Genomic DNA, 20,497 nt, shown 5'->3' with positions numbered 1-20,497 from the left:
TATTTCATAAAATGAGAAATAGTGCGGCACAAACTCTTATATTTCAAGGGATGTCTTCACTTGAAATGACGCGATAGATTTGTGGGTTTGGATATTATGTGTTTTCATTTCGATCAACTTGGATTGTTTTCTATATTTCATTTTATCCGTCTAAGTAGCGATGAAATCAATATGAATATTAATTGTGATGAAATCTAACGTACAAAGATAAGTTTTTGAATTAATCACTTGTCATTTTGTAGGTGTAAACAGCCGGGTCGATACTTAGAGGATCTGCCGCAGACGTCTGTGGTGATATGTTTTCACAATGAAGCGTGGTCAGTTTTATTAAGGACAGTCCATTCAGTCATTGATAGATCGCCTCCGCATTTAATAAAAGAGATCGTTCTTGTAGATGACTTTTCAGATATGCGTAAGTAAAACACGTCCTTTGAATCTATTTTTTTACGAATTCATATAAATTTTTGTATGGAATTTTTGATATTTTTTATTGCCAGTTATTCTCGGAAAATACAAATCAAACTCAAACTAAATACTACTATTAATTTTCAGCACACTTAATGCAACAGCTAGATGATTACATGTCCGCACTACCCAAAGTGCGTATCGTTCGTGCCACCCGGCGCGAAGGTCTCATAAGAGCGCGTTTGCTTGGAGCAAGATACGTCACGGCGCCTGTCCTTACATACCTCGACAGTCATTGTGAATGTACTGAAGGTAATTAATGTGGTGTACTGATCATACACACACACGTCTAATGTAATTATTTCATTGAACTTTATATTTACAATGAATATCAGTTTTATCTTGAGCTTATTTCATTTTGTATAGCTTTTTGTTGATATTCAATTAATGAAAGAAAATAAAGAAATAAAATTAATATTGTAAAATGACAAATTTATAGGTTGGCTCGAACCCTTGTTGGATAGGATAGCACGAAACAAGACTACAGTCGTCTGTCCCGTTATCGATGTCATTGATGACAACACACTCGAGTATCACTACAGAGACTCGTCGTCCGTCAATGTTGGTGGTTTTGACTGGAATCTCCAATTCAATTGGCACCCGGTACCGGCGCGGGAACGTGCGAGACACAAACACACGGCAGAGCCGGTCTGGTCCCCTACTATGGCCGGTGGTCTGTTTGCGATCGACAAAGAATTCTTCGAAAGGCTCGGAACTTACGATAGCGGTTTCGATATTTGGGGAGGAGAAAATTTGGAACTCTCGTTCAAAACTTGGATGTGCGGTGGAACTTTGGAAATCGTTCCCTGCTCTCACGTTGGCCATATATTCAGAAAACGATCGCCGTATAAATGGCGAACAGGCGTTAATGTGCTGAAGAAAAATTCCGTGCGATTGGCTGAGGTATGAAATTTTTCAATTACCTTTATTTTATATAATAATATAAGATAATATGAGTGAGTATAAAATAAATGTGAATGCAAATTTACTCTTCACTTCGAAGGTATGGCTAGACGACTATGCAAAGTATTATTATCAGCGCGTTGGTAACGACAAAGGTGATTACGGTGACATAAGCAGTCGAGTGGCGCTACGAGAAAATCTTGGATGCAAATCTTTTGAATGGTACCTGAAGAATATTTATCCAGAGCTCTTCATTCCTGGCGAATCAGTAGCGCATGGCGAGGTATGTTGTTTTAATTATTTCTAATATAGACGATATATAATGTAGTATGGATATCGACTTCATAATGTCTCATACAATAACGATAATTTATAAGATTCGATCTATAAAAAAATTCCCGAGTGCAAATAATTAAAGCTGTATTTTTTTTTCAAAATCGTGTACCACTTTTCGTGCAGATTCGAAATGTCGCCTTCCAAAAGACTTGCTTGGATTCACCGACGCGCAAGTCAGATCATCATAAACCAGTCGGACTTTATCCGTGTCACCGTCAAGGAGGAAACCAGGTCTTTTATTGTTTACGAGCCCCCGTGCGGCAGTACCATGTTGAAGATTTTTATTTGTTGTTTTATGTCTGGCTGTTTCGTTTCGTTTGCACTCGCATTTTGCACAATTGAATGTTTGCCCTTTTATTATCCTTTTCTCATATCATGCACGTATTGATCCTCTTGGTTTTGTGTGATGATAATCGTTAGATTCGGAATGAAGCGCTCGATCGCCCTTACTGTCTCGACGCTGCAGCGCTTCAAGAAAGTCAAGAGGAACCAGAAATAGTAATGTTACATAAGTGCCACGGAGGTGGTGGAAATCAGGTACCTCTATATATACGTATTGTGTTGTGTGCGCAATGTGGGGCACTTGTCTCATTCCACCTCCGAACTTATTCAAATATGAAGAATAAGTGGTTCATGTTTTGTTAACATTAGAAAAAACCACTGTTACACTATCCGTTATTTCTTGAGATATATTTTAGCGAAATTTATAGCTCCCGTGAGTTTCGTTAGCTTATCTCAAGAAATAACTTCATCTGCACGCTTGCTTTATTGTGGCACGCCTTTTTAAACTTGTGATGGCATTAGATCGCGAATCCATCTTCGGAGATGTGCATCGACTCAGCGGCCGGCCCTGAGGATATGAAAAAACCAGTTAACCTATGGCCTTGTCATGGAGAATATGGGAACCAGGTTTGTTATTGAATGCCATCGTTTCCACATACGCTTTTGCTTCATCAAGTAGACGGTGTTTAGTGTTAAAGAGTGTTGGGTAAGTGTGGCGCGATCAACAGAGTCATGACTAACTTGGTTACAATTTTCAAATTATAAGTATCAAGGAAAACGTTGACTTCTTGACAGTAAAGAGAGGAAATATATGTCAAAGTAGTCGATGTCATAATTATTGGATATCTTGTGATTGAAAATTGGGCCAATTTCATTCTTGTGTCACATTAACAAAACTAACCGTGTTATAATTTCGTGCCTTGATTTGTGTGCTCTACTAACTCCTTGTATTTCGAACGAAACAGCTTCTTCTACAAAACAATAATATAATTTATTTATTAGGGATTGTATTGATCAATATTTATTTTTAATAATATGAAAAAGATTTATAAATATCATGTAACTACTATCTTCAATGCCTTGGTACTGTCGTTACGATTAATTAATTATTAGTGTTTAAGTTCATTATGCATATTAACTATTTTCTTCAACTCTATTTTGTATAGCTATTTACGTATTATACATATTGTTTGATTAATATATTTTAATCTATTATCTATTTATATTTTATCGTTATGGCTTCAGCTTAAGTTACATTTTTATATACGTGTTTATTAATTGTATTTTATTATTATGTATAAATATGGTTTTGGGATAAGCGATGAATTTATCTTGTCCATTGATTTTATAATAGATATAAATAATGTTTTCATATTTCACATTTTTATTTTTATGTTTAAATATTTCATTTTCGCTGGAATTGATGCTCAGTTTTTAAAATAAAAGAACAGTATTATAAATGTTCGTTCACATTTCCAGTATTGGATGTATTCGAAGAATGGTGAAATTCGTCGAGACGAAACATGTCTCGATTACTCTGGCCACGATGTTGTTCTGTATCCGTGCCATGGTGCCAAGGGTAATCAATTATGGCTGTATGACCCCAATGTGAGTTAATAACCTTTCAATTATGTGAACCACAATGACGTACTTTTAGGGAATTCGCATTAGCTACTGTGGCAATTTGTGTCTGGATATTTGATCATGGTTTTACTAAATATCGCACTCAAAGTATTAGTAACTAAAATAAAGCGCGTAAAAGAACTTATGTAACATAACTGAAAATACAACCCTAATCTCTTAGTATTTTAGTTTATTATTCAACGTGTAGGTGTACTTATTGAAGAGTATCAGGCAAACCCGAAGCTACCAACTGAACAAGATAGTATATACAATTTATTTTCGGTTTTTTGTAACTACACAATTTATCAAACTTAATCTCACGATACCATTATTAAATGGATAAAGAGAATCTTGATTACGTTAAACATATATATATTACTTAAAGTTAAAATGATCTTCTTAGAGTAAATTTATTTAGAGGATAAATGAAAAAAGAATATAATATTTTGACACTACAATACCAAACATTTTCAATTAAGTAGAATAATTTCTATAGTATTTTTTTGTAATGTAGCCGGTTATAGGAAATAATCTCAAAATGAGCTAGCATTCAATGCATTTCCAGACGAAGTTGTTACGGCACGGCTCGAGCGAGAAGTGCATGTCCATAAACCGCAACAAGGACAAGATCGTGATGGAGACGTGCCACGAGAGCGAGTCCAGGCAAATGTGGAACATGGAGAACTTCAACCCGGAGAGGCTCAGCCCCGAGCTGACGGCCGAGTAGCCGGAGGCCTACGATGAAGTGCTGTTCATATAACAGACGGACTGAGTGAGTTAGTGAGTTATCCATGTGACTTACCCTGTATAGTAGATACTATTATATCACTTGTTGTTGAACGCATCGTGCTTCTAGATCTATAAACGTTTGATGTTCCGAATCAAACCGTCGACCCCTTTAGGCCTAATGTTTACGGTTGAATCGGTGTTTAGCATGTTTTAGATTATCTTTTTTCTATTATTTTCGTACTTGTATGTTAACATGTTAAGAGTTGTAGTTGGTACGAGGGAAATTCCTATGCGACGAAAGTTCTTTTTGTAACGATGTTTATACCGACACGATGTCATGTCATATCAAATTGTAAAATACCATATCCTAATAGTATTCCTTGCGAAGTATTAACTTAGGGCCTAATGTGAAATTAATAGGAAATTATTAAATGTACATATCTTGACTACATATTGTTAGATACGGTAGTACCTATCAAGGGATGACAATTGTTATCGAAATATTCGTTAATTAAATCCTATTACATATATATGTGTACTTCTTGGTGTTATGTATACAACCTTGAATGTTAAGTTAGTAATGTAGTTTTTCTCGTCATTATTTTGTTCAAATTATGAACACACTATGTATTTTAAAATCCTTTTTATTGTTTAAACGAATTTATTTCAATATTATGTTAATATTTACTGAAGAGAGTCTGTCTAACTGACTGAATAACTTATAGGCTCTATGTGAAGAGTATTTCCTTTGTATATAATATAGTTGTTAAAGTATATTTAGTGTTACGATGGAAATTAAGTGTTATTTTCGATTTGTTACAATTATCAGAGATGTTATTAAAATTCCACGTTTGAAATTTATAATATTTATGTAAAGAGCTATTTTGAATTATATCAACAGATTTTATTTTTATTTATTTCACATTTTATTCACATTATACATTTGAATCTCTATTTTACTAAATAGAAAAACAAATTTTGTAATATACCATTGATGTTCTCGAACATTCTTATTATTATCTCCATTCAACATTCCTGTTTGTGATATAAACATATTGTAATTGTACATAATACTCGATACTGCCAGTACATTATTATTAAAAAAAACTAGCATATTGTTGCTTCTAATTATGTATTTATAAATTAATAATAACTGTTACCTTACGCATTTGTATGTAATAGAAAATCGTGCTTTTTTCACTAAAGAAACCTCTAGGTGTGTAAAATTTGTGATTGAACTATTGTGTAGCTCTTCCTTTATATTTTTTGATGTATATAAAATAAATAAGCATTTATGAGATTAGGAAGATTGTTTATTATAAACATTTATTATAACTAGTTGTATAATAGTCCTTATAAATAAATTGAAATCGAGTCTATATTCGCTTCGATACTGATGATTTTGCAATGTTTAAATAATAAAATCTTCAACTATTTTTGTGGTTTCTAACGCTTTTAGGCATAATGCGTGGGAGAGGAGCCTTTTTCGTTTTACAAAGTTATTATTTTCAATGGGTTTCTGTTGTATTTGATAAAAATTCATAAGCCTATCGTGTTCAAAGTTGAATACTAATATTAGTTCAATAGAAGTACTTTATTGTAATTATTGCCTTCTCTTGCTTGTTTATATTTATTTATTCAGAAATTTATATATTCGGAACAAAATTCGTTATAGTTTTCTATGTAACTTCATAGATGTATGTAATATTGTTGGTTACAACCCTTCAATATAAAGGGAGGCAAATATTTCGCAAGTATATTCAATCTCTTATAAATAAAATACTGCTAAGGTACGTTTACTTGCCTTGTAGCAAAGATTAAATTTCTCTTTAACGTAATAAGATGTGTACAGATTCATAGTGGATAATATTGAGTTAGGATGTTATAAATGTGCCTTATATTTACGTAATAATTGTATTTGAATGTTAAATTTTCTGTATATAATGCGATGTCTCTAATTGTAATATATCGTGGCGTAACGATAAATGGCGGTAGTAATATTTGTAAAATAAAGCATTATGTTGGATTTATATTTTGTTGTTTTATTTCTAACAAGAATTCCGCCCGCGGCTTCGTCTGCGTTTTCAAAGGGTTAGATAGAGAGTCCGGTGTTTTCCGCGCATAGTTTCGGTTCAGTGGAATTCTCAAGATAAAAAGTCTTTGGTCTCAAAATATATCAGTACCAAATTCCATCCAAATTGGTTCAGTGATTTCGGCGAGAAGAAGAGACAGACAGATAAAGAGCTACTTTCCCATTTTTAATATTAGTAGGAGTAAAAATTTGACAGTTGCTATCGTTCGATCGCCTCCTGGGTCTAATGGTTAATGAGTGAGTGTAGAACCGAGTTGACCTGGGTTCGATTCCCAAACCGGGTCTGGCATTACACAAACCTACTTGTTCGTAAAGAGAATCAATTCACAATTGAGTTCAAGCTTAACTTTTATATTTTATATAGGCGATCGACGCTTTCCACTCCATGAGACAGTGCCAGTTTTATAAAGAGAGTGCAAAAGTGGAACTGCCTGTGTGTGTGTGTGTGTGTGTGTGTGCGTGTGTCTGTGTGTGTGTGTGTGTGTGTGTATGACTTATGAATGTGCGTGGATGAAAATGTAAGAGATTAGGTGTACATAGAGAGAGAGAGAGAGTTTGGTATCATATTGATTATATGATTTTTTTTAGAATTCCATTACTATATATTTTCATCCAGTGTTCAAAACTTGGGAATTTATTCGGTCTCAACGTATGATAAGTAACATGTTTGACATTAGACAATACATTGTCATTATAAATAAACAAATATTTATTTCATAAGGTTTACATTATTAGTAGCAGTGGATTGTGGTTCAGGCCCTCTTGCTAGATACCTGTGTATTTTTTTTGTTTTGTTTTGTCAAAATGGGCACACTCCCACAGTCACGTTAATAATGTATTGGGTCAAACATCAATTATTTATGTATCTATACCTGCTTCACGAGGATTCACTATAAAATTTGGACAAGCCATAACATTCATGTTGTAAATAAAAACCTGCCCAGAAAGTCGTATTACACCGTAAAATGCTTTTATTGGCATAGAAAGTCTTAAAAAGTTACATATTTTATTATCAACCGTATTATTTTCATTTATTTGTTACTTATTGAAATACGCAATGTTTACGATGTACAAGTACAATGACACCTGAATTTAATTATAAATAAAACAGTGTGCTATAAGAGTAAAATTTAACGTTACTTTTTGACTTTATCCATAAACTTTTAACGGAAATTAATACTTCATTTTAAGATAAAAAATCACGTCGCTAGATTTATTAGCGCAGATAAAATCTATTGAAGACATCTATCTACTTTTAAATTGTTTTTCAAGATTATACCCAAACATAATTGCATACATACTTTAATACATTACAAATGAAATAATATACCCTCTTTTATTAAATTATTCAATATTTTGATGAAAATAAATTTAACGTAGTGGTTAAACTGTCGATAGGATATGGGCTTTTTATCCACCAGTAGATAGATAACACATGGCTTTTATTAGCCTGCGACTTTGGCCTTAAGACTAATTAAAAAATTCGAAAGAATAATCTTATAATTTTTTGTTAATTTCGTATTAAATGTAAGTACCTATACAAGACATTACAAAATAAGTTACCATCGAACAGCTCCAACGTGTTACGAACTCACAGGGCGTGACTTGAATCTGCTTCACTCGTAGAACTTTAATGCTTTCGGAGGTGCCTGCCTATTAGCCGATTTTAGAAAACATTTCTTTGCGAACTTTTAATTAAAAAGTATTACGGAAAACATATTGTGCTATTGTTTTATTTCGTAATTATATGGTTATTATTATATACATAGACTTTGAGATTATTATTATATATATATATATATTCAATAATTTGCTGACAATTTGTATAAATTTTAGAATCATTTGAGTGTATCGGCTGAACGAGTATTCTCTTTTTTGTATAAATTTCTCACAACTGCTACAGAAGTCCTGACGATATTAATTTACATTCCAAAAACATTAACAAAGACAGTTCATTTATTTTTCCCAAAGCGAAGTTGTACCTAAAGATTTTTATAATAAATGCAGTTAGGAATCTTGTTTACCAATGTCCGGTTGTCGAACATGGCCGTTATCAATTTAGAGTGAAGGAAAGTGGCAAAATGAATTTCCTTGGTCGAGCGATTGCCAGGCGAGACAGATTGAATTCTAACATAAACATAAATGGAGAAGGTGAGCGATTGATTTTCAAGCTCCAAACCTGTGATGTCGGTAGTAAAGAACCATTCGATCGATTGAAATTTATTTTACATTATGTTTTAATACGGACCAAAGTCCAAGACGGTACGGACCAAGTAATATATATTGATTTGAGAAGTTTTAAATAGTAACATGTACATTGTCTTTGCTGCTATTCTTTTTTAAATATATAATGATTAATATTATATATAAAAAGTAGAACAGTATGTTTAAAGCATATAGTTTTTTAAGATACTATGCATTTTTACAAGTTGTTGTTAATCTTGTTTATATAGAATAGAAGTATATTCAATAGACTTTTGCTTTAAGTTTACCATTAATGTTACTTAATATTGTAGTTACGCATACTTCCAATTCGATAACTAGTTACTATGTTTCAATTTGAAATTATATAAAAAACTAATAACATTAGGCAGCTCATCAACATCTTTCCCAATCTCCAAGCGAAGGGTCCACGGTCTGAATATCTAGCAGTCCCTAAAGAAACTTGTCAAACTCGCAATTCCGGATCGACCGAGGAACTTCCACGGTTTACGAGTATTTTGGTGGTGTTCCAATAGTCATTGAATACAGAAACTTTTTCATTTACGCTCTTGGACGCCGACTGAATAATATATGAACGTCGACGTTGCTCGGAATCCATTGGAATCCTTTTGGCTTTAAGGATTTTTTAAGCTTTCCATCTGAATTAATGGCGTTATGCAGGACTTGGGCTCTCGTTAAAACAGATTTTATTAGTTTAATTGATTATGATATTCAATAGATATGTCTCTGTGTCTCTTTCTTTCTATATTTGAAATTCAATATCAAATAATATATTTATGATAAAGGAATGCCAGTAATAATTATTTTGTCCCACAATCATTAGTCCCGATATTTAAGTTTTCTCCCAGCGTCCATCTAATATCTGAAATGAAAACGCTCAGTAAAATTTTAATCCTATTAGCAATAAACCCAACGAAATGAATTACAAGCAGAGTAATTTATTCCAAATGGTTCAAATAAATAACTATAACGTTGTGTGAACATTTAATTTCGAAAATAGATGCCACCAGCACTTTCCCATAGGAAGTGGTAGCCGTTTAGAGCATGAATATCGCATGAGGGCTACTTTTATTTCGTAGAACTGGCAGAATTTGGAAGCCGACAAATTTGAATTTGTGTTTCTGGATGAATTGGGGCTTTTAATAGGATTTTAAATCGGGGAGGACCAGAATATACGTGTCTATATTGGCGTATATCTAATAAAAATGATTTAATTTATTTAATACCAATTAATGTCATATTTGAAAACTTCATATCGTATAAATCATAAAAAGTTATCGCTTTCATTATTTTGGTAAACGAAAATGCATTGTGAAGGTCTCTATCATCCGGATACGACAATTGTGGAGTCCCATAATATTGGATATCAGGATGATACTATTTATCTCAATTATAAAGACTATTTATCTCAATTATAAAGACATATAATTGAGACAGTCGTAGTATATTGTACACATATTTATATGTAACGAGTTGATTTCCAATTACGTGTAATGTTTAAAATTTATTATAAAAGAGCAAAATCTTTAATGACAATACAGATAAGACATTTTTCTTATATTTAGATAACAATTATTTAAAGTCTTTGCGTGAATACTCCCAGTCGTAGGTGTGCCTCTATCCCCGTAGACTAACTTAATTATTAAAAGAAAATACAGTTAGTGTTGCATTCCAGAAAAAAAATCTACACATATTTATATTAATTTTACAGTACGACTATACATACATTTTATTATTTTCCCTCTGAAATAATATGAAAAAAAAATGTTCATATATTAATTTGAAATACGTATTCTTCTATAGAGGTCATCCTTTACGGCCTGTTTATTGTTCAGATAAGTAACAAAAGCCAAGCAATAAATCAATCCTGACCTGCACAGAAATAAGTGAACAATTAATGACTGCGAAACCGATAAGCGATATTGTAACTTCATTACCCGTCCAATTTGTGCGCCCCAAGCGGAATTTCAATCCAAACATTGTTATTACACGTAATATCGAAGTAATTAAACTGAAATGGCATAGAAACAAAGCCTTCGACTCCTGTGAGACGCTCCTCGATAATTTATGAGGGTTCAAAATAGCAGAATAAGCAGATTCCCGCTAATCAATTTTGTTTGTAGCCAGTTTTATGGGTTAGGGACCTGGATTTATGTTTCATCTCGTGCCTGAGAGTGATTTTTATGACTTGATAGAAGTATAACTTTTGATACATGGCTGGGAATTTGGTCGTGCGTGGTGGGAGCAACGTGCAAGTATTTGTTGTTGGTGCTTTGTTTTTTATGATAGAAAATGGCGAACGTGCATATAATCATCACAAAATTTTCGTAACTGTTTTTTTCATTTCTGTATCGTGTTTTTTGGGTTTTAATAATTTATAATACGGATGTATTTTGTTAATTTGATGCTGACTTTAAAAATAATTTTAATTACCTTCCAGGTAGCTTTGCTACGCAGGTGTTACTTTTCTGACTAAGTGTTGTCGTTTTCGTTTGTATAGTTTACTGGCTGCGCCCCGCGGGTTCACCCGCGTAAGTCCGCATTCCGTAGGAATATCGGAATAAAAAGTTGCATATATGTTATTCCAGTTGTCCAGCTGTCTACGTACCAAATTTCATTGCAGTCTGTTCAGTAGTTTCTACGTGAAAGAGCAAGAAACACACACACATCCTTACAAACTTTCGCATTTATAATATTATTAAGTGGGATATCGAAGTAATATATTATGTTTAATTAAAAGTTATTGCTTCCAAAATAACTTTCAGATAGGTGTGCATATCTAAAAATTGAGATCAAAAAATTGTTGAGTCTATTATTATGACATTTACATTAATGTCTGCAATTATAGTATTTGTTTTTTAATTTTAACTACACAAAAAATAAGTATTCCTCCGGGTAGGTATAAATCATGTCATTAGGTGCATACGATATTTTAGAATAAAATGATTATTAAACTCAAAGAAATGAACTACATCGTCAATATATTAAAACGGATTTCGAAAATATAACTTAAATTACATGACATATATATTTATATATATAAATATATATTGTTTTTAAAATATTATATTTTCGAAATCCCATGCTCACACCATTATTCACTGAAATTCGGTAAAAAGTTATTTGAAATCTAGATGATAACTCCATGTTTGCAGCGAGATTAATTTGCTTCCCAACTAACTCCTTAAAAGGAGCGTTTTTACTTTGAACGTAGGTAATAAAATATTTAAAGAAGGCAAATATAAATAATGATTAGCTTTATTATAGTTTTATATTTAATAGAGAGATATTTTAGTAGTACAAAAGTGTATTAATACAAAAAAAAAGACTGCAAGTCTGCTATCCTTAAAATGCTTCGTTAAAGTTTATTTATTCGTTTATTTATTCATAAATAAATCTTACATCAAATCGGTCATTGAATATTCAATCTTAAAATGTTTAAATCTCGGTGAGTTCTTCAAAACTGGGTTCTTAATTGCATGCTACTAAATATGAACAAACATTTTAAACTCACCTACATTTTAAGTCCACTACGGTCGTTTAATATTAATTGAAAGAGCAACTTTAGCTTGAGGGATTAATGTTAGCTACTCTGACCTGAAACTCTGTGCTTTTTAGTTGTAGAATTTTCTTGTATGTTCTTTTTTATTCGCAATCGCTCTTAAGGGACGGGATTGAAATATACCACAGTCTAGAATGCTAGATCTAGCTTATTCGAACATTATCAGACATAATTTTTCTTAATACAAGGTCGTGTATTAATTTTAATGTGCATTAAACAAAAGCCAGTAATTAATGTACTATGTACAAACATGCAAAATAATTAGATTACCAAAACGCAGTTTCTCATATGAGTTGATACACTTAGATATATCCCTCCGTACCATTATACATTTTAATGTTCATAATATATGAATAATACATTTAAACATTGTGTTCAACATTTCATGTAAGTGGTGTAGGATTAGCATTGTATTTATTTATAAATTCAATCTACATTAGCTTAGAATACAAATATATTCATATTAATAAGGAGATTAGTACAAAATCAGCTTAATGATGCAAGGTAATAGGATTCGGGTGGGAGGTTTGGTAAGCGCCAGTTTGAGTATGATCAAGCTCACAAACCAGATATTACAGCTAAATACTAAATACTGTTTTAGTACGCAATCGCTTCTAGGGAACTGCCAATTCAATTATGACACATTTCTAATATTTTTTCTTAGTAATAAGTAGCTAATCATGTTTTGTAACATTATTACAGGGTATTATATAATACAATTATATAAATTAACAATAACCTTAAACATCCAGTAAAATTTTAATTAAACTCCAAGCTGAGCAAATTCAATTGCGCTATTGGTACCAATTTAATAAACTTCGGAACTACAATGGGTTTCTGCCCTCGTTCCTAACAATAATTGCTTTTCAGACGTCCACGAAGAGTCGAACTTCTGTTATAACAGATGCAAACTAGGTGTCAAAATAGAAATAACTAATTCTACTCGCTGTTCTATTCCCAAATCGTGAAAGTCCATATTTATTTGAAAATCATTGCATTTTCTGAAGTTTCTTGTTTTCTAGTTAAGTATACTTACTGCTGATGTATTTGATACTGCAATGACTAATTTTTATGTACGGGCAATTAGGTTATAAATGCTATTTGTTTTTTCAGATTGAATTTTTTTTAGTCTTTCAAGAGGATACAACCTATGATCTCTTGAGAACCACCAAAGAGACGATCCGCATTATACTAATAACTACAATTACTCTTAAATAATCTAATTCATTTTCTAAATAGCGTTTTCTTCAAATCTTATTAAAAAAGCTGTTCTCTAGAGCCTATGTTTATACCTTGACTAATCTATTTAATAAATTACTTCTTGAATATTTTATTTTACAAAATCCTGCTTCACTTAGCCATTTTAATACTGGTAAAACTGAATATTGTGTTATATGAAAAACAGCTTTCGTCTTAACATAACACTACAATTGAAACCTGCCTAATCAGTTGGAAGACCCGATCCTTATTTCTCTTTAACTTTTGTGAAACAATTAAATTACATATAATATCATTTCAATTTAGCCTATAATATTAACTAACACCACCTAAAGCAATATGTTACTTTTAAGATTCACTAAAAGGTGATTGCAAACTATACATTGAATTTTCATTCACTGATAAGTGACAGTTCAGATATATTGAAAAATTGTTTTCATTGTTACGGAATAACCTGCTTAATCTCATTCTGATATCATATAATTATAGTATATATCATATAATTATTAGCTACCATTCTTGAAGCTACATTATTACACATCATATGGCTTCCTTGTATAAACACGAGCAAAGCTGCGGATAACAGCATGTATAGGGTACTCAACCGCGTCATGTCACATCGCGATTTGCCGCTCACTTAGCAACGCCTTACCCTAAGCTTCCTAGGCTTACATTGTACATTTTACGAAGGAAAAGGAAATTTATTTTATCCAAAAAAAGTTATTGGCGTTAGTTCAATTCTCTGTCTAATCTTCCAGTGGTTTTCACTTTATAAATTTCATTCGAGTTCGTAATAAAAGTGAGCCGCAGCCGGGATGATGGTGAAATTAAATTCTTTGTTGGAAATATTTTTAGGTATTTTGTCGTCGTGAAATTTTTACAGATACTCTACGTTTACTTTTGTACGCTTTATTAGGTCCTTTAATTACTTCTATAAAAAGGATTTTTTTCAATTCTTTTCATCGGTTGGTAACTTCTTTTGTCTATGTTTTTAATACAACATTAATATTATTTATCATGAATGCATTAACAAAATGTTAAGTTTTATCGATATTTTACATCATAAAATGTGTTTTTTTAAATGTTGTATGAAAAAATAAATTAACACATACGTTATATTTCTTCATTAAAATAACATTCGTAATGAGGTGCAGTTTTGAATTCATTATAAATAAATCAGTAATATCAAATTCTACTATAATTGGATACAATTATAACAGAGAAAATATCAGATTACCTTTATGCATTTATTAATAAACGAAATATAGTGCTACTAAACATCCAGGGGCCAATTAATATACAATTTTTACATTTATCCAGAGAAATATCCAATAGTACATACAAGTCAAGCGAGCATACTTAACAAGGCTCTCAAAGCGAATATTTTACATACTGGTTTCACACGCGACCGGCCTCGCAACGCATCATACAAAAGACTTGTTTACTCAAGTAAAGAGGTTTTGCATTTTTAACCCACTCCACGTCATCAGCAGCGGTCGGCTTTTATTCGAGACCTTTATGCGAGCAAATAATATTTTTCTATTTCCTCCTGAATATAATGAATTCCTGCTTTCAATTTGACTGTCTATTTCAGGCAATTCTTGGAATTAAGCGCGATTCAAACGACAATGCATACTCAGCCGTTTTGAGAACAAAGATTTCGCTAGAACGGAACTTATTGTTTTATAAATTTACAATTTCTTAGAAGTAATGGCAATGGACAATAAACTGGAAACGTGTTAGCGATAATTGTTATAAACAATAGTATTAACCTTTAACAATTAATGGAAAATTGTAGCGGAGTTTGATTTCCGTTGTACTTAAATAAAATTTAATATCCGTATTCAATAAGGCAAACGTAAGGTAAATGAAGATTTTTCATTGGGACTCTTGAAATTATTTAATAGGCGTTTGTTAGTTTATTATCACACCCTGACAAGGAAATAAAGATGGTTAGTATGAAATATATAGATATATAAATTGCTGCTTGCACCGTCTCTTCGTTTTAACACGAACGAAACAATGAAGAATAGTAACAAATAATTATCAAAATCAGCATTAGAAAAGATTTTGGATCTATCCGTTATACACATAAAGATTTTATCATTCCTTTTTATTATGGTACACTTTCAAAGACAGTATTATAAAGATTATATATTAACGATATTTTAGAAAGAAAATCGTAAAATTATCAATTTCCATTAATATTATCATTCTCATAGTTAACGACCTTAGTTCTAGCGCTCATTAAAACTGGGACATGGATAGTGCCAGCGTGAAAAAATTGCTCAATTAGTGCTGATGACCGATATATGGTTAATGGAAATTACTAACCTTAATTAACCAGTCATTCTATCATGCTTCCTTAGGGACGTGGAATATTCTAAATGATAAATATATTCGTATTGACTTTTGTAGGTACTTATATGAAAAGATAACTAACTGATTGTTTTAATTTGTTTTTTATATAATGTACTGTTTATTGCATAATATATTAAGCAAAGAACATTACATAAAATACAACCCATATAAACGATGTTTGCCAATTATAACTAAATACAATAGTTTAAATTTGACCGCCTCCTTGGTACAGTGGTTAACGCGTGAGCGTAGAACCGAGGGGTCCTGGGTTCAATTCCCGGTGGGGACGCACAAAAAAAAAATGTCTCGGTCTGGCAGGACACAGAAGGCTGATCACCTACTTGTCCCTAAAGAAAATCGATCAGTGAAACGGATGTACATCATCTGCCCCATACCCCACTAGGGGACACGGGACTTCACTTTACAATAGTTTAAATTGATTAAATTATTTTACATATCGATACTTCATACTATTCCTATCCCATAAGTATACCCGGTTGTCAACAAGGTATTGTATTCGGAACGAATTTAAAACTACGAGTATCTTGTGAAACTGAACACTATAAGCGAGTTTCTTTCAGCTTGTCGCAAAGCAGAACACGTGTTCAAGTTTTATTGAAATCTGTTCAACAACAATAGTGGCGTCTTGGATGTCGTAAATTGTTATACACTATCAATTTGAAAATCACTTTTATATGTTTCTAAATAAGATTCCAAAACGTATACCAAGTATTAGTTTGTGTCCCTGTGAACACACAAATACAATTTAATCTCTACATGGTATCATAAATTCATCTAATTAATGCAAAGGCACTCGCAGACCTTTATCAGGCCATAAATTTGATTATTGACATATCTATCATTCTATAAATGAAAATATAATATCTTAAAATGAAAAAGAACTTATAATTCGAGTCACGAGAATAGCTGTACAAAACATATGAGGTACCCTCCCCGGTGGTCAAAGGCAACTAAAACTATTTCACTCACTACCTATACTTCTCCAATACAATCTGGTGCAACCTAGATCGCAGCTAGTATAGGTCCATATATCCGTCTATAAAATAGTCCGCAATAATTCCACACAGCCATATAAAACGCTACTTTGAAATTCCTTTAGTGAGCTATGTTACTAGGAGTTCAAAAATTCACGAATTACGGTTTCTCAAATCTCACTGTTGGTCTGTGAGCGCTTGCGAACTGAATCGTAAACTAAATGACATCGTTTCACATGCAAGCAGGCAGATTCGTTACGTTTTGTGGTATTCGTGAAAATCGTCCTTATTATCCTTCTACTGCCAGCAAACGAGTGTATTTTGAATATTTTGTTTGGTTCACCTCAGTCCAGATGCTGCTTTGGCTATGTATGGAACCGATAAATTCAATCTCCGATGGAAAGCGCTGACTTTACGTTTTCAAAGGGCATGGAGAATTGATCTTATAGAGTGGTTTATGTTTCTTGTCAAGTTGTTATGGGACAAGGAGAGATAACACCCAGGAAGTCTGTAGTGGTAATAAAGTTCAAATATTTAATAGCATATTATATATATAATTGGAAAAAAAATTCAAAGAACATATTAATATACCTAAACAATAAATTTTACATTTACGCTATTATTTTATTTTCAGATAATATAAATTCATTTCAAAAGAGATGTGGTTAGACATTTTTTAATACCTCGATCATACGTAATTTTCTTCTTAAAAAAGTTACTTCAAATTTATAAAGTTTTTTTCCCCTTTGTATGTCTGCAAAGCCACAATACTATTCACCAAATTAAAGCATAATTCTTAAATAGAAACTACAAGTTCTTTGAGGACTTTAGATTTAAAAAGCGTGAAAGAAATGCTAGTCTGGCGCTGCGCTTCCGTGCTTAGCCGTGGCCTGGTGTATTTTAAATGAGCTATTTCCTGAGTCGCCCCGTATCTGTTAAAAATGTCACGAGGCCCCCATTCGCCTGTCTTCCCTAAGATTTAGTGCATAGAGAAATTCTAGTTCTAGTCTTCTTGATTATTAAATTTTGTTTGGCGAAACGAAATGCTCAGTGTGGAATAGATGATGTATGAGAGTCAGGCATTTAACTACAACTAGCATTAGTCTACTTAATAATAAATTTCAATATTCGTATTGTAATAATATTGTTCCAAACTACTAAATGTTAGAGACAATATAATGCTATAAATAAACATTAATTACATTTAAAGTCTGTGAGTTGGAATTCTTTAAAGTGCACATATATGATGGCGAAGATGAAGGAAAATAGACTATATTTTTAATAATTCCACTCTTTAATTGTAAGCATTCACTATCGTCTATGTAAATTTGCAGAGGTAGGGCCTCGACTTAAACTCGGGTACTTGATTTTAAGAGTAAAGGATGTAATGTTTTTTAATACAAAACACTGTAAACAAAAATTATACAAAAAAATCCAGCCCGTTCCTTGTCTTTCACTCGACAAGAAAGTAAATATCAATTTCAAAGATGCTCACCAAAGTTTTTGCGAAGTTTCAGGAAGTCCTGCTTTCTTTCGTTACAAGGTATGATTAATGGGCGCGTCGATGAAGCCTTCTAGTGAACTGTCATCTTGCCCGCCTCGGTGATGTATTGTGCAGCTATTATTTAAGTGAGCGTTATGCTTAAGATTTGTCTATAAAAACATATGGAATTTCAAGGCAATATATAAATGTGAAGTTATACCTAGTTGTACCTAGACCTTGTACTTGAAGAATTAATTTGAATGAGGTTTTATATAATGACACTAAAAAATAATAGATGTAATATGATGCAGATAGATAGATGATTAAAAAAGCTGATTTTAACTAGAAGAAACGAGTGTATTCCGATATTATTTCCGCAAAATCCAGCCGATATAAATTCGAGACACAAAGATAGCAGCTGTCTATAAGTCGGATGACAAATTGCAGCGTCGACTGCTCGTTGTTTTGTGTTCCTATGACACGTCTGCTTGGATTTTACAGCAATGCTATGTGAAATCGTAAAAAGTATGTCAAGGGTAGAAGTTCAATAGGTATGTTTCGTAATACTTTGTAAAAGCTTTTTGTAAGAGTTTGTCTTTTTGTCATTAGATACCTTTGATCACTTAAAAAGAAAATTTTCCTTATTGTGCCCCAATCATACTATGAAGATTTTCCATCTTATTATGTTATTACTTTTTAAGATAAAATAGCACAGAAAAGACTGTGTACCGTGACTCTTCCAACCACAATATTTAAAAGAAAAGCTGTCAGTATAAAAATATTCATGATCAAGATATTAAAAATAAGTCGTAAAACTTTATTATCATTCCATCCAACCATCTTTACGTCCAAAATATTTAATAAACCTTCGCACAAACAAGGATTGCCAGTATTTTCCCTAAGTTAGCGGCTAATATTAAAACATTTTCGAGCTCGCGTCAGAATTTACGCTAGATACTAGTGAGAATGGTGCTTCATCCTCGGATTAATTTGGCACGATGCCGTCCTGCCCTTTATTAAATTGTTTCCAATATGTATACTTCATATTAGACGTTGGAAGCGATAAGATTTCCCATCCAATTTTGTGAAATATCTACATCCGTCGTGGTTTTTAATACATTTACCATTTTACAGGAGCTTGTCATTTTGAGGCAAATAAAATACTGAATGCACTTTGAAATTCATTTTATAATATAAAAATTTTATCAATCATATACTTTCATTCACATATTTTTCAGCTTATAGAAGCACTTAGAGTAGATGAAAACATATGCCTTAGCCTTAATTTTGCCGAAACATTGTTATTTATACTTCATCAAAAAGTGTCACGGTGCACAATGCTTTTGACATAATTTTAACGAAAAATATCCTTCATTTTGAAATAATTTAATTTGAAAATTATACACAGGGCTTAATATTTCATTCAATACATCAATGTCGATAATACTTATATATCATACGAATACAATATTCAGGTATATTTATATATAATTCGATACCCAAACAAAAACAAGCGAAAATTGAAAATTTTGCACACCATAATGACATAATTTGCTTGATTCCACACACGTACGAATGTTGAAGCTGTGTGTTTGTGAAAACAAGCGGTAGGCTCATCGCTTTCATATGCAAATGCCGTGGTGTCCAAAGCCATTTTAACCGTTATAGATAGACCTCCCCCGGCCCCCCTTGTTTATTAAACGGCCAGAGGGAAAGGGGTAGCGCTAAGAAAGGATAGGGTCTTTTAAACTGGATAGCGCTCGGTTATTGTAGGCTAATTCTTGCTAAGCTCGGCTTTGATAAAGCTTTGTGACGGCACTGCTATGGCATTATTATGGAGAACCTCTTGTCAATAATGCATACTTTTTTGGAAATAACTCTAGTTTTTGTAGTAAGGAGGTGCTATTTGACAATAAAAGCTATACGATGTGACTTTGGAGTTTGGACCAGATCGAATAGCTTTATGACTAAACTAGCTGTTCGCCCCGGCTTCGCCCGTGGTACATAGTGGTATAGTCTATGTTACTCGTGGATAATGTAGCTTTCGAATGGTGAAAGAATTTTTAAAATCGGTTCAGTAGATTTTGAGCCTATTCATTACAACCAAACAAACAAAGTTTTCCTCTTTATAATATTAGTGTAGATAATGTTTCAATCGAAAAAACCAAGCATGTTTGAATAATATGTTTTTTTATTTCATAATTTTTTATGTATTAATTGTGAAT

At 32.4% G+C, this 20,497-nt stretch overlaps 1 protein-coding gene across 8 annotated transcripts in view; it reads left to right on the top strand.

Annotated features, from left to right (window-relative positions):
- The window catches only part of LOC119830886 (putative polypeptide N-acetylgalactosaminyltransferase 9), a 91,525-nt gene extending 85,155 nt beyond the window's left edge, over window positions 1–6,370 (top strand). For 7 of the 8 annotated variants that reach the window (XM_038354069.1, XM_038354068.1, XM_038354063.1 and 4 more), the window contains 7 exons: window positions 243–412; window positions 553–717; window positions 905–1,368; window positions 1,469–1,651; window positions 1,828–1,935; window positions 3,466–3,594; window positions 4,175–6,370. In XM_038354069.1, the coding sequence (XP_038209997.1) occupies window positions 243–412; window positions 553–717; window positions 905–1,368; window positions 1,469–1,651; window positions 1,828–1,935; window positions 3,466–3,594; window positions 4,175–4,336 (1,381 nt within the window). In that variant the 3' untranslated portion in view covers window positions 4,337–6,370. Of the gene's footprint in view, window positions 1–242; window positions 413–552; window positions 718–904; window positions 1,369–1,468; window positions 1,652–1,827; window positions 1,936–2,508; window positions 2,614–3,465; window positions 3,595–4,174 lie in introns of all 8 variants that reach the window. The other variant, XM_038354070.1, reaches the window with a different exon arrangement.
- Window positions 6,371–20,497: the final 14,127 nt, after the last annotated feature.

Source organism: Zerene cesonia, chromosome 12 (assembly GCF_012273895.1).
Source record: "Zerene cesonia ecotype Mississippi chromosome 12, Zerene_cesonia_1.1, whole genome shotgun sequence".
NCBI lineage: Eukaryota > Metazoa > Arthropoda > Insecta > Lepidoptera > Pieridae > Zerene > Zerene cesonia.
Note: the sequence above shows the minus strand (reverse complement) of the source record. Positions and strands in the feature narration are given on the sequence as shown.